We start from the raw sequence: 15,625 nt of genomic DNA on the forward strand, positions 1-15,625 counted from the left end.
TACCTGCCTCTGGAAATTTCCACTACATTCACTGACAAAGTGGGTATTCACCCAAAAAAGCTTATGCTCCAATACGTCTGTTAGTCTATAAGGTACCACAGGACTCTGTCGCTTTTTACAGATCCAGACTAACATGGCTACCTTTCTCATATATGAATACAGTAAGTCCTCACAAAGTCGTCCCAGTTAACGTTGTAACGTTGCTAATCAATCAGAGAACATGCTCATTTACAGTTGTGTAATGGTCCCTTATAACATTGTTTGGCAGCAGCCTGCTTTGTCCACTGCTTGCAGGAAGAGTAGCCTGTTGGGAGCTAGCTGGTGGGGGGCTTGGAACCAGGTGGACTGGCAATCCCCCCATCAGCTCCCTGCTCCTCTAAGTTCCCTGTGCAGCAGCTGCCCAACAGGCTATCAATTGCCTTCTACTTGCCATGCAGGGGCGGGGGGAAAGAAGGGGGCTAATGTCAGGGTGTCCCCCTTGCTCTTGCTCCTCTCCTCGCACTTACCCCATATCCATAGAGCGGGATGGGGGACACAACAGGGCTCACGACAGAGGGAGCTTCCTGGCAGCAGCTGCTGCCTCAACTTGCTGATCTACTTAAAAAGGCAATGTACTTAGAGTGGGCTCAGCATACTTAAAGGGGAATGCACATCTCTCTCCCTCCCCCTCTACACACACACACACCTGTCTCCCCTCCCTCCATTTGTACTGCCTTGTAGAGTGTAATGGCTACATTAACATGTTAAACCTTGAGGGCTCAGCCGAGTGCTAGTTCATCATTTAGCAATAAGGCATTCCTCAGGAAATATCCCAGCCTCTTCCACCCTCTGACTTTACCACCTCAACCAAGCTTCACAATCATCACTGCTGTGTACAGTATTAAACTGTTTGTTTAAAACTTATACTATCTGCTATATATAAAATATACTCTTGTCTGGTGAAAATTATTTTCCTGGAACCTAACCCCTCTATTTACATTAATTCTTAATGGGAAACTGGATTCGCTTAACTTCGTTTTGCTTGAAGTTGCATTTTTCAGGAACATAACTACAATGTTAAGCAAGGAGTTACTGGATAAGATTCTATTATATTAACATTAGCTTTCAGAACCAAAGCATTCATGCCTATGAAAGAACTGCATATATATCTGACTGCAACAGCTTTTTATCTAATATAACAATCATTAATTTGAGCTGAGAAACTTATAACAGTTTATTGAGATGCTGCTTGTAGTGTTAGTAGTTTCTTTTCTTGAAGAAGTTACACTAGAAGCAACTGGTATTTCAGTGGCGGCTGCTGCTGCTGTCTGGATTATTGGAAAAAGAAACCAGCACTCTGCATTTAAAAAGCTTTTTGCACTCATATAACAGCAGGGACCTGTATTACTGTTCTTTTTGAGCAGAATTCTCATATTTGACTAAGAGTATGTTTATACTATCCCCCAGATCGGCAGGCAGCGATTGATCCAGGGGGAGTTTGATTTATTGCGTCTAGTCTAGACGCGATAAATCGATCCCTGAGCACTCTCCTATTGACTCCTGTACTCCATCAGGCTGAGAGGCACAGGAGTAGTGGATGGGGAGCATCAGCAGTCGACTCAACGCAGTAAGTAGATCTAAGTACATCGACTTCAGCTATGTTAAGCACCTTCAGCTACATGAATAACTTTAATCGACGCCCGTCCGCCACCCAGGTGTAGACCAGTGCTACGTTTCATGCATGAAATGATTACACATCACATCCTCCAAAAATGTGGTAGCTTCAGGAGTCAATTTTCTCACGCTTCCACTACACACACACATTCTTCTTATGTTATGTCTTCACTACTGGCCGGATCGGCGGGCAGCAATCGATCCAGCAGGGATCAATTTATCGCATCTAGACTAGACGCGATAAAAATCAATCCCCAAGCACTCTCCTGTCGAGTCCTGTACTCCAGTTCAGCAAGAGATGCAGGCTGAGTCGATGGGGAAGCGGCAGCAGTCGACTCACCATAGTGAAGACACCGTGGTAAATAGATCTAAGTACATCGACTTCAGCTATGTTATTCGAGTAGCTGAAGTTGCATAACTTAGATCAATTCCCCCCCAAGTGTAGACCAGGCCTTAGTGTTTTATTAAGCCTCTTTCCATCATTTGATATGGGATGAGGAAGATAAATGGATTTTAGTTAGAGTAGGAGTCAGCAACCTTTCAGAAGCGGTGTGCCAAGTCATCATTTATTCACTCTAATTTAAGGTTTCACATGCCAGTAATATATTTTAACATTTTTAGAAGGTCTTTCTATAAGTCTATAATATCCATACAACAATAGTTTGTTTATAAAGTAAATAAGGTTTTTAAAAAGTTTAAGAAGCTTCATTTAAAATTAAATTAAAATGCAAAGCCCCGCAGACCGGTGGCCAGGATCTGGGAAGTGTGAGTGCCACTGAAAATCAGTTTGCACGCTGCCTTCAGCACACGTGCCATAGGTTGCCTACCCCTGAGTTAGTTTCAAGGTTTTTCTTAGCATTTTAGAAATTCAAATATCTTCTTTTTGAGGAAAAGAGTCATTCCAAATGCAGAATATATAGTCTATCTTCTACTTCACTAAAAGGACTGAAGTTATGGCAATTTTAAAACTGAACAGGTGCACGTTGCTTTGATAAGTATGCAATGAAGTGAAATGCCCTGAATATTCAAATGCCAGTTTCACTATAGAAGAGGAAAAGGGCAATGACTGTGTGTACTAGGAAAGCTGGCTTCCCAGATTGTCTATAAACAATTAGGGAAAGGGCTGCACCTAGAAGTTTGAGAAGCAAGAAGCGTGGAAGAAGAGTTCCATTTAGTTTTTTCAAGGAGCTAAACAGTCAGACTTTGACAAAGACAAGAAGTTTGTTTTTTTTGTAAACTCTCTAGTCGAGTGGTCTCCAACCTTTATGCCCAAGAACACATTTTGAATCTAAGAGCAACCCAGGATCTACCCCCACCCTTCCCCAAAGCCCCAACCACTCCCCCCCGCTCCGTCACTTGCTCTCCCCCACTCTTACTCATTTTCACCGGGCTGGGGTAGTGGATTGGGACCAAGGGGATTGGGGTGCAGGAGGGGGCTCTGGGCTGGGGCAGAGTGTTGGAGTACAGGAGGGGGTACAGGGTGCTGGCTTCGGGAGGGGGTCAGAGCTGGGGTGCATCCTCCTGCAGGGCAGCACTTACCTCTGGCAGCTCCTAGTTAGCAGCAGGCGCAGTGAGGCTAAGGCAGGTTTCCTCCCTATCCTGGCCCCACACCACTCCTGGAAGGCGCCAATGTGCCCCTGAGCGGTGGGGGGCAGGGGGGCCACCACATTGTCCCTCTCTGCAAGCACCACCCCCACAGCTCTCCCAGTCCATGGGAGCAGCATGAGGCCAGAGTAGGTAGGGAGTATACCTTAACAGTCACACTGCACTGCCAGAGATCGTGATCAACTGGGAGATCCTCTAAGATCAACCAGTCAATCAAAATCGACCAGTTGGTGACCACTGCTCTAGCTCTTATTAGGTTTTTAAGAGATGCAGCTAGGGATAGTTCCAGGATCTCTCTGTCTCTCACTCACTCATTTCCTACAGCCAAGAGGGGTTAGCTCACCATTGCTTGTCACCTAGCTTTCCAATTGCCCTTCTTCCTACATTGGGCAGAAAATAGCAATCTTCGGCCTCTGTTCATAGATCCATATTCCAATGTAGGACCCCACCCCATTCTTTACACGTGCCTCAGACCTCCCATGTGGTGCTAGACTATACAGGCATATTACTGTCCACCACTGTCCAGGAAATAGAAGGATCCCTGCAGGTGTCCAGGCAAAAAAACAGCAGAGTCCAGAGGTCAATTCTACCATGTTTGGTCAAGTGGAAGAGAATCCAAGAGTAGCCCCACACCTAGAAGCACTGCTACTCCTTCCTCCATCAGATCAAGGGGCTGGTGGTGGGGGAGAAGGATTCCAGGAGGGGTTTCTTTTCCTACATCTGCCTGGCTGTTGTGAGCAATGGAAGTTTCGTGCCATTGATGTCACTGTTATTTAATAATTCAGCATTTTATGATGTTTGCAAAGATGCTAGGGGCCTTGATAGGTCATCACTGCTTCCCCCACCCACCACATCACTTCCCCTGACCTCTGAAACTGTACCTCTTGATCCACAGCCAGCAAAAGTGTTACTTTACCCCACCGCTACTCCCCTTAGAAGAAGTTCCTCCCCCATTTCAGGAACACCACTCCTTCACCACACACTAAGAGATAAGGGCGGTAGATCCATACCTACACTCTAGTCTGTCCCTGGATGGGAAACCAAGAAGGAATATTAAAAAAAAAAAAAAAAGGTGAAATATATACCTCGTGTCTAACTACAGCCGCTTAATTCTTTGAAAGCCTTCCAGCTTTTCTAGCTAAAGTTATTGCCTCCCCTTCGCAATCTGGAATGTTTAGTTCTTAAAAATAAAAATTAAAAACAGGGCTTCCAAGCGATTAAAAAAAGAATCACAATCGCACTGTTACAATAATAAATACCATTTATTAAAATATTTTTGGATTTTTCCATATTTCAAATATATTGATATCAATTGTAACAATACAAAGTGGCATACTGCTCACTTTATATTTTATTACAAATATTTGCACTGCCAAAAAAAAAGTATTTTTCAATTCACCTAATTCAGTATTGTAGTGCAATCCTTTATCGTGAAGTTGCACTTACAAATGTAGAATTATGTATAAAAATAACTGCATTCAAAAATAAAACAATTGAAAATTTTAGAGCTTACAAGTCCACTTCGTCCTATTTCTTGGTCAGGGCCAATCGCTCAGACAAGTTTGTTTACATTTGCTGAGATAATGCTGCCCACTTCTTGTTCACAATGTCACCTGAAAGTGAGAACAGGCATTTGCATAGCACTGTTTGTAACCGGTGTCGGAAGAATATTACATTCCAGATGTGCTAAAACTCATGTCCCTTCATGCTTCAAATACCATTCCAGAGGATATGCGTCCATAGCTGATGACGGGTTCTGCTTGATAACAATCCAAAGCAGCGCAGACCGACGCATGTTCATTTCATCATCTGAATCAGATGCACCAGTAGAAGGCTGATTTTCTTTTTTGGTCGTTTGGGTTCTGTAATTTCTGCATTGGAGTGTTGCTCTTTTAAGACTTATGAAAGCATGCGCCACACTTCATCCCTTTCAGATTTTGGAAGACACTTCAGATTCTTAAACCTTGGGTTGAGTTCTGTGGCTATCTTAGAAATCTAACATTGGTACCTTCTTTGCCTTTTGTCAGATCTGCAGCAAAAGTGTTCTTAAAATGAACATGTGCTGAGTCATCATCTGAGACTACTATAACATGAAATATATGGCAGAATGTGGGTAAAACAGAGCTGGAGACATAATTCGCCCCCAAGGAGTTCAGTCACAAATTTAATTAACGCGTTATTTTTTTAAACGAGCATCAGCACAGAAGCATGTCTCTGGAATGGTGGCCAAAGCATTAAGGGGCATACGAATGTTTAGCATACCTGGCATATAAATACCTTGCAATGTCGGTTACAAAAGTGCCATGCGAATGCCTGTTCTCACTTTCTGCTGACATTGTCGCCTGTAACAACTTGTTTGTCTTAGCGATTGGCTGAACGAGAAGTGGGACTGAATGGACTTGTAGGCTCTAAAGTTTTGCATTGTTTTATTTTTAAGAGCAGTTATGTAACAAAAAAAAAATCCATATTTTAAGTTGTACTTCCCCAATAAAGAGATTGCACTATAGTACTTGTATGAGGTGAAATGAAAAATAATGTTTTTGTTTATTTTTACAATGCAAATATTTGTAATAAAAAATATAAAAGTGAACAGTATACACTTTGTATTCTGTGTTTTAATTGAAATCAATATATTTGAAAAAGCAGAAAAACATCCAAAAGTACTTAATACATTTCAGTTGGTATTCTGAACAGTGCATTTAAAAACTGCGATTAATCGTGATTAATTTTTTTAAATCACAATTGTGTGTTAACATGCGAGTTAACTGCAAATAATCAACAGCCCTAAAAACAACCTTATTCAGCATCAGACATATCTGTAAAAATGTTAATTTTAAATACTGAGTGAACTGTTTTCCATTATCCGGTCAAGTTACCACACAGCAAACCAAACCCTTGAAGATTTGGCTAAAACTTAAATCCACTTATGGTAGAATGAACTTACATTTGTTTTTACAGAATCAAATGAAATACAGATCAGTTCTTTTGGGGAAAAAAAAAAAAGCAAGCAATCAAGAAGTTGTTTTTTCTCCTTAAATGTAGCAGTCCTAAAAGGAAAAACACATTAGCTAGAAATAGGCACATTGTGGAAGCTTCAGCACACATTAGAAATGCACCTCAGTCGTGACCTGCAAACCTCCTCTTATCCCATTCCTCTTTCTTGAGTGCACACCACCACCACCCCCACATCCACCTATGCAAACAGGAAAGTGTCCACTAGGGACCAGGATTATGTTAAACTCATTTCCACTGTGATCAGAACCAAGTTACCAATCTACAATAGGTCTCCAGAAACGAAGAGGGTTAATACATTAATCTCCTACTACACACAGACCTCATAATTAAAGTGGCTCTAGTCAAGCTAAAATTTTACTTTTCCAATAGGATATTACCAGGGTAGCTTTATGAAAAATGCCTAAGGAGGCACTGTTTGGAGCTGAATACAACTCAACGCTTTATAGATACTCAATTGCAGGGATGCTTCACTATGGGAAGCACACTTCTCCAGAGCCTGAAGAAATAGTAATTTATTTTCATCAACTAAAACTGTATCTGGCAATGGATGTGTGTTTATCTTTGTGATTACAGAAGTGAAACAACACATTGGAAAAAGCTTCAATTGTATATGAATTTCAAAGAGTTACATTACCAGAAATACAGTTCTTCACGATGACTTAATCAGACTTTTTGACTGGGGCTGTTATGTGGAAGCTTGGCATGGAAAGTTAAGAGGAAGCAGGCTACTATATCATCATTCAGTTCTTTTCTCGTTATATACATCAATCCCATCTCGGATTTTGTCATCACACAGGCTTTTCAGACATCTTATTTCTAATCCTAAGAACGTCCTCATGGTCTATTTACATTTTAGGAGAGCATGTGCACAGCACAAATCAATGCAAAATGTTTTTCCAGTGCATGTTACTCAAGAATATGCACCTAAAGACTGCACTGTTCTGCACATATTTCTCAGCAGTCTGTATTCGTCTTTAAATTCTAAGAAGTTATAGATTTATAAAAATGTATACAAAAGATTTTTTTCTTGCATCTGTACAATGCCTCAGATACCGGTGGTAAAGAAGTCAGCTCTTTAGAATACTGAAACAATACAGAGTAATCTGATGTAAATTTAAGCTACACAAGAGAAATTGTTTTTAAAAATCGAACTCCGAAAACTGAACAATGTACAAGCCTGAAAACAGGCCTCATTGTAAAAGTAATTTGATCGAGATTGCTTCTTGCACATAAACATCATCAACATTCTTCACTCTGCTTCCTTTCCCCTTACTATGGCAGAAAGGAGGTCAGATATTCATGGCCAGATTGAAGATCAGACAGGAAGAGTTAACACCTCATCTGAAAAAAGTTGCAAGTGTATCTATTCACAGGAGTTAAAACAATATAAAAAACATTTCAGTTAACATTAGAGTTAGAAACTGAAGCACTGAACATCCAGGAAACGTGAAAGATAAAGTAGCCTATGCAATCTTAGTTGAATCCTATGTGTTGTCATGATATGGCTAGTTCAGGGGTCGGCAACCTGCGGCACACGTGCCAAACATGGCACGCGAGCTGATTCTGAACAGTACACAGCCGCTTGCTGTAGTCCTGGCCCCTAGCCCCACCCGCCCACCACTCTCCCTTGCGGGGGCAGGAGGCAGAAGCTTGGTTCCGTGGCAAACATGCTTCTCCCTCCCCCATTTCTTCCCCTAGCTTAGTGCTTTCCTGCCCTGCCCCTTCTCCTTCCCTGTGCCAATCAGCTGATGGCCCTAGCGAGGTGGAGGAGGGGAAGAGCAACAGCGTGCAGGCAGCTCCCTAAAGAGGACAGAGAGAGGTAGGGATGGAGCCTTGGGGCAAGAGGTGGAACAGGGCACATTCCTTCCAGCCCCATGCCCTGAGCCGCTCAGGGCAGGGGGCTGGGAGCACCCCAGCCCTCTGCCCTGATGCCCCCCCCCCCCACACAGCATTCTGCCCTGCAGCCCCCATACGCTCCAGCCCTCTTCCCTGAACGCCCACACAGCCCCAGCCCTCTGCCCTGAACCTCAGTCCAGACTTCTGCCCTGAACCTCCTTCCCTAGCCCTCTGCCCTGACCCCTGAAACCTCCCCATCCAGGTCCGAGATCCCAGCCGCAGGCCCTGCTCAGCCTGCTGCCGGCCTAGGTGAACAGAACCCCAGACTTGCAGCAAGCTGAGCAGGCTGGTGGTGTAAGATCAGCATTTTAATTTAATTTTAAAAGATGCTCCTTAAACATTTTGAAAACCATATTTACTTTGCATACAATAGTTTAGTTACATAATATAGATTTATAGAAAGAGACCTTATAAAAACATTAAAATGTATTACCGGCACGCAAAACCTTAAATCAGAGTGAATAAATGAAAGGTTGCCGACCACTGATCTAGTTACATAATCACATACTGGCACAAAAAGGCTGGAAGACATCAAGTAGCCAGTCTGCCCCATCTTCAGTCCTGGAGTGGCTTAGAGCCAGCTGGGGGCTGACTTAACTTACAACAGCCGAGACTGCCAGAGAGCAACACACTCTAGAAAGGAACCTTCTGTCACCTCCCCTCCACCCCCCAAAATAAATAAAAATAAATAAAAGGGTGGAGAGTGGGAAGACCACTGGTATAAGAACCAGCTACACTAGCTGGATAATTACTCTCATGCTTCAGGAATCCTTAGTTGAGGAGATATAGGGGCTTTCCACTGAGTTACACAACGGACATCTGGATGCTATTTTTATCACAGCACCCATCTTTTTTTAGATAGCATAATGTGTGTGCAAAGCGACTCCAGCAGCAAGAGTTATTGGTCCCAAGGAGCTACGTGAAAAGACCTTACTTTTCTCACCCAGGGGAAAACTGAACTCAACTGTTCAAATCTTTGGGCCATCTTCAAGGACCTTCTCACAGTATCAAGAGCCCACATGAAAACTGCCTCAGTTTCAGTGTTTTACAGAGGTACTTACTGCTGGTAGTAGAGACTGCATGTTTTGATTGGAGTCTGCTATAGTGGCTAGGTAGACCAAGTTTGTATGCAACATCTGCTGATACCTAGCAAAATGAACAGAGCAAGACAGGTCCAAAAAATAGCTAAGGGCACAATAATATTTAAATCCACCTCCTTTCAATTTACATACATAGGCAGAGTGAACTCTGATTTCAGTACATCAAGAAATTATGGGGATAGTTCTAGGAATCCCAAGCTTTCCACATATCCCTGCCCCCCCATGTTTTAAAAATTCCCTTGCAAAAGTACTGGAACCACTCAGGCACATCCTCCTTGTAACTATTACAGAAGCAGCAACAGAGTGACCTTGTTCTTGTCTGTTTCATGCCCTGCTCCAGTTGAGTTACCCAGGAAATGTGTTGTATATGAGCCCCTACATGACCATTTGATGCTGCTTGAGGCATGTACTAGTGACAAACAGCTCATTTCTCTCTCCTTCTGATGCATCCAGCAGCAAAAGATCATACCTATACATCAATCATATAATTAGAATAAGCAGCACATAATCAGGGCTCCATGTATTCCACAATTGCAAAATCACAAAGAATTCAATCCTTGCTGCAGAATAGTGCTCTAGTATCTCAACTTCCTTTTCTTAAAGGGAAATTACATTTCTAATCTTGGTTGCAAAGATAATCTTGAAAGCATGACCAGCATAAGCCAATATCTACTGGAGTCTGCAAAAAGCCTCAAACATGGCTCATAGGTGTGGCACCCTCAGTCATCTCACGCAGGATCCCATGGCTGAAAGACTCTGGAATTTGGCAATTTTCCAAGACACCACAGAACTCAGCATTTTGCTGCAGAATTCGTTGTTTAACAGGAATAAGAATGAAGTGTATTTAATGTGGATATAATAAATTAATACTGAGGCAGAATATGGCCCCATTGTAACACAGAGCACAGAAGACCTTGTAGAGTGCTTCCCCAGTAGCCCAGAAGGCAGACTGAAAATCAGAAATCAATTTCACACTTAAAGTTTACATGTAGAGGCACAGGCATAATCCTTGTTTGGGATAGTGCTCACCCAGGGATGTGGAGCAACCCTGACAGGAAAGTGGGCTGGCCTACTGGCAGGAAGCAGCTCATGACCACAGCATGACCTTCACTCATGGCCTATCCATGCTTGCAAGTACCATTAAGTTAATGCATTCAGATTTCTGTTGGCATGCTTCTAACCAAAAGATCAGCATTGACTCACTTTAGAGCAGTGGTTCTCAGATTTTTGTACTAGTGACTCCTTTAACATAGCAAGCCTCTGAGTGCGGCCCTCATAAATATATTTAAAAAAGTGTTTTTAATTTAACACCATTATAAATACTGGAGGCAAATGGGATTTGAGGTGCAGGCTGACAGTTCACAACCCCCCATGTAATAACTTCGTGACTCCGAGGGGTCCTGACTCCCAGTTTGAGAACCCCTGCTCTAGAGGATGCATCCAAGCCTTCTTCATCAAACATCAGGCTTGTCATGATACATGGCCTTTCAGGCAGAGATTGGCTGCTTTGAGATAGGTGGAAGAGTATGAAGTTCTTGGATATGTCCCCAAAACAGCCTTCAAAATAGTGTCAGCTCCTCTCCCTACTACTTTGAATTACTAGGGAAGGTGTGAAGCATGTAATCGAACTCCTCCCCAAAGTAATCAAAGCACTGACACACACAATAGAAAAGTCTGTGCATTTTTATTATGAAATCCTTTTTTACCCTACATTACTGTTACTGTATGCTAATAAATTAAAACCAGCATTTCAATATTTCTAGAGCAGGAAGTTTTAATGATATTCATATACTCGTTTAAAGGTACACTATCACTAGCAGTGGTTTTGTATGTTCGCTAGAACAATTCTCCAGTGAACTGATCTAAACAGATTGGGTTTCCAGTTAAATTACCGATATCACCAGGTACAAAATATATTTAGATTAAAATCTTACTGAGAGCATTCTGAGGTCTTTCCTTTGTTCTGATAGTCCATTATACACTGAATAAGATGGTTATTTTCATCCAACATCTGAAATAATAAAATAGAAGTCAGGAATAAGTTTCACACCCTTTTAATGTAAGTGAACTAAAAGTGAGACCAATCTCTGCTATCTACATTACATCACCATTGAAAAAGTGCTTTAAAAAAATTGTTTCTTATTTTGTTTTGCACAGACATCATTTGTAGAACTTTTCCCTCCTCCTATTCTTTTAATTCTCCATTTGTTTTATGGCTTTTAGTTTAGGGTTTTGGATTTAAGTCACTGCTATAGTTAAGGCTCCAAAAACATTTTCTTTCTAATTCCTATTCTTCCTTTGCCACAATTTTCTATAAGTTTCATTTTCCAAGTTTGGTCTCTGTTCAGAAATTTGTTTTAAAAAGCTTAGACAAAAAAGTTTCTCTTCTCCTATTATGAAATGCTAGTGATTTGAAAAGCATAGCAACAGCAATGGGCAGAAAATTGAATGTTACTTCAAAATAAACCTCACTGCCTTTTAAAATGAGATTTGATTAACATATGAGCTTTTAGCACAGTTGCACTCTATGAGCATAGAAAATTATATACATTATTCTCTATCACATTTTAGAAGTATTCAAGATTGTGAATACGTGAAACTTTTTTTTTTTTTTTTACACTAAAAAGTCAGTCAGTCAGTCACATAAATGAAAAGAGGCACACTTCCTAATTTTCCACAAAATGGATTTCTTGTGAACTTCCCATGGTGTCCAAGACATCATTTTGGAGGTATCTGCAGGCAAATAGTATCTTATGTTTACCCCAAAGAGGGAGAAGAGCCACTGCCAGAGATTCCATTGAGACCATTAAGGACTTAGTGATAATCTATTTTATGTGGAAGGTGCTCAAATACTACAGTACTATGAGACCCTAAAATAGATTTTTGAAATTTCCTGCTTCAAGGATATTGAACTCATACAATTAAGCAAACAGAAGTCAGGGAATGACAGTTAAAATTGCATGTGTACTGCTACAGCTGCGCCACTGTAAGGGGAGAGCTCTCTCTTGATGGCACAATTAAACCATCCCCAAAGAGCAGGGGTAGCTATGTAGGCATGAGGGAAGAGTGTTTCCTGCTGACAAAGTGCTGTCCACACCCGTGTTTTTGTCAGTGAAACTTCTGTCAGTCAGGGGTGTGGTTTTTTACACCCGTGATCAACAAATTTTTACTGACAAAAGTGCTAGTATAACCATAACCTTAAATATATGTATCTTGCTTCCCACCCCAATTCTTGTTTACTTACACAAGAACATACCAAAATAGTGGCAGTGCCTAAAACAGTACCTAGAGACCCAAGCCCCAAGCCTCTACTCAAACCATAATCCCACTTCATTAATATGCAAAAAAAAATCTTATCAATAAAACTAAGTTTAGAAACTGCAGTTTTGACTTACCTCACCAATAAGCACTAGACAAAGATCAAAATTATAAAAAATTACTTATCCACAAAGGTGAAATATGACAATTAACTAATGAATACGTCTCATGCACAGAGTTAATTGTCTGACATATTACCCCAATTAGAAAGACATGGCGGGGGAAGGAGAAGGAAAGAGGAGTAATCTCTTTTATTGGACCAACTTCTCTTGGTGAAAGAGACAAGCTTCAAGACATAGAGCGCTCTTTTTCACATCTGGGAAAGGTATTTCCACCCCCCAAATCTGCATCCCCAACTTCTCCACAGGCCCACCCCCTCATCCCGCATCCCCAGCCCCCACGGGCCCCTCCATGTGCCCACCCCCTCATCCTGCATCCTCACCCCCCGATGTCCACCCCCCACAGACCCATCCCCCAATCCTGTATCCCCCACCACCCACAGGCACCTCCACGTGTCCAGCCCCCAATCCTGCATCCCAACCCCTCCTGCCCACTCCTTTATCTTGCATGCCCACTCCCCACGCGCCCAGCCCCTAATCCTGCATCCCCGCACCCCACACACTCCCGCCCCGAACACCACAGCCCAGCCCAGCCCAGCCCTGCCCTTTACCCTCTGCCCTCAGACCCAGCGTGTTCCCAGCCCCGCCAGTCGCCGCCCCCCGGCCGGGCCGGAAGCAGCCCCGAGTCGGGCCTGGCCCCTCCCTCACCTTCTGGATGGCGGCCGGCGTGATCTCGCCCTTCCCCCGCTGCCTTGGGGCCGCGAATGCCACCGACATGTCGGGTCCCTGCGCGCAGGAGGATCCAGCACCCGGGCAGCGGACGAAGCAGCGAACGGAAGAGGCAGCGATCCGACAAGAACATTCAGCGCCGCGAGGGGGAGGGGGCGTGACGGCTCGTGGGGCCAGCCCTTCCCAGTCGCGAAGAGGGGGAGATAAGCCTCCCTGCCACTACACCCCCGTCCTCTGAACGCAGGTGGCAGCGTTAGCGACACTGGGACTCGCTCGCTCCGCTTAGCGAGAACGGCTCCACTGACAGGGAGCGCCCTTTTGGCTGCTTTAAACGCGTCCTCTTCGTTACACATTCTGCGCCCCCCCGCGATTATGGTACATTCCTACCCAGAGCTCTCAGCCTGAGACAGGCTGTAAGTGGTACGGCCGGGAGCAGGGGGAGCCCGAAGTGCTCACTTTACAGGGGAGGCGAGTTCCACCCTGCCCCCAGCCTTGGTTGCTCCCACACATTGAGCTCCTGGCCGGTGCAGTCAGGGGCCTGTGCGAACAGCGGAGGGGGAGGAGTCCGGGAGGAGTCTGGGGAGGCGCGTGATGCTGCCGCTTGGGTCTGCTCCGCCGCTCGTTCAACCCCCCAGGAACGCTCCATCGACTCCACTGGTGCGGGGGTAAAGTCGCTCTAAAGAACGCGGCTGGGAAGCTGCAGCTGTGACACCTCAACGTGTGCAAGGACACAGCTGGTGTTATTTTGGAACTGACTCACCCATAATTTAGTTGCCAGAACCCATACACAAAACGTGTTAAGGAACAACCCTATATGGAATTAGATTATATTGCTAAATCTCTCCGAACACCGTGGGCTGATTCAAATAAAACTGGTTTAGTTTACCTTTTATCTTAGCCAATAAATCCAAGTGCACTACTACCCAGTGCTGCTTTACTTCTGAAGCAAAACTTGCTAAAACTACCTTAGTTTAATGTACTACAGAAAAAAAATACTAATTAAAACTCTTAGCCCTGATTCTGCAATAATACCTATGTTTGAAAGCCCCTAGAAATAAACCAATCCATAAAGTAAGATGATTCTTTACTAAATTAGCAGGACAGAAAGGATGCAAAGATTGTAGACACAAGTATAAGATGCTAGTTACAAATGAGAGCAAAGAATTTCCAAACTATAGGTTTAGGAAATAGTTTCTTTTTTAAGTCCACAGCTGTTTGGGGAGGAGATAGTCTTAGGCCATATATATACCCAGTAGTGCAGCTGTAGCAGTACAGTACACCACTGCAGCGCATATGGTGAAGATGCTCTATGTTGACAGGAAAGAGCTCTCCTGTCAGCATAAAAAAAAAATCTCCATGAGTGGCATAAGCTACATTAGCAAGAGAGCTGCACACACTAACTCATGTTAGTATAACTTATGTTGCTCTGAGGGTAGAATAGTCACACATATTTAGACCACGAGTAAGCAACCTTTCAGAAGTGGTGTGCCAAGTCTTCATTTATTCACTCTGAATTAAGGTTTGCATGCCAGTGATACATTTTAACATTTTTAGAAGATCTCTTTCTATGTCTATAATATAGAACTAAACTATTATTGTATGTAAAGTAAATAAGGTTTTTTAAATGTTTAAGAAGCTTCATTTGACATTATATTAAAATGCAGATCTTATCAGTTTAGTGTGATCCATGCCCTTGCTTTTCCTTGCTAAGTTTTCCACTGTCTGACACGTATCTGGATACTTTAAGCTGCACACAGGCTTCTGAGGGATCAGTTGTTAACCAGCTCCGAGAGGAACAGGCAGGACCGGCGCCAGGGTTTCTCGCGCCCTAGGCGCACGGCCATTTCGCTGCCCCGCGCGCCGCTCCCGCGGCTCCAGTGGAGCTGCCGCAGCCATTTCTGCGGAAGGGCCGTTGGTCCGCAGCTCCGGTGGAGCTGCCACAGCCGTGCCTGCGGGATGTCCACCGGAGCCGTGCGGGACCAGCGGACCATCCGCAGGCATGCCTGCGGCAGCTTCACCAGAGCCATGGACCAATGGACCCTCCGCAGACACAACTGCGGCAGGTCCACCGGAGCCGCCTGCCGCCCCCTCCGGCAAAATGCCGCCCCCTAATAATGCTGGCACCCTAGGCGATTGCCTAAGCCACTTAAATGCAAGCACTGGTCCTGGGAACAGGACAGATTTCATGTATGAAAATACCTGTTCACACAGGTATTTGTATCCAAATGCTGAAAGCACTGCAAATGCAAT

At 43.6% G+C, this 15,625-nt stretch overlaps 1 protein-coding gene across 8 annotated transcripts in view; it reads right to left on the reverse strand.

Annotated features, from left to right (window-relative positions):
• SS18 (SS18 subunit of BAF chromatin remodeling complex) overlaps window positions 1-13,549 on the reverse strand; it is a 64,849-nt gene extending 51,300 nt beyond the window's left edge. For 2 of the 8 annotated variants that reach the window (XM_030552950.1, XM_030552946.1), the window contains exons 1-3: window positions 13,355-13,549; window positions 11,204-11,280; window positions 9,231-9,315 (exon numbers count right to left, since the gene is read on the reverse strand). In XM_030552950.1, coding sequence (XP_030408810.1) covers window positions 9,231-9,315; window positions 11,204-11,280; window positions 13,355-13,423 — 231 coding nt within the window. In that variant the 5' untranslated portion in view covers window positions 13,424-13,549. Of the gene's footprint in view, window positions 1-506; window positions 565-9,230; window positions 9,316-11,203; window positions 11,281-12,664; window positions 12,964-13,354 lie in introns of those variants that run through there. The other 6 variants (XM_030552948.1, XM_030552951.1, XM_030552949.1 and 3 more) reach the window with 6 other exon arrangements.
• Window positions 13,550-15,625: the final 2,076 nt, after the last annotated feature.

The sequence above is a fragment of the Gopherus evgoodei genome, chromosome 2, assembly GCF_007399415.2.
Source record: "Gopherus evgoodei ecotype Sinaloan lineage chromosome 2, rGopEvg1_v1.p, whole genome shotgun sequence".
NCBI classification, from domain to species: Eukaryota; Metazoa; Chordata; order Testudines; family Testudinidae; genus Gopherus; species Gopherus evgoodei.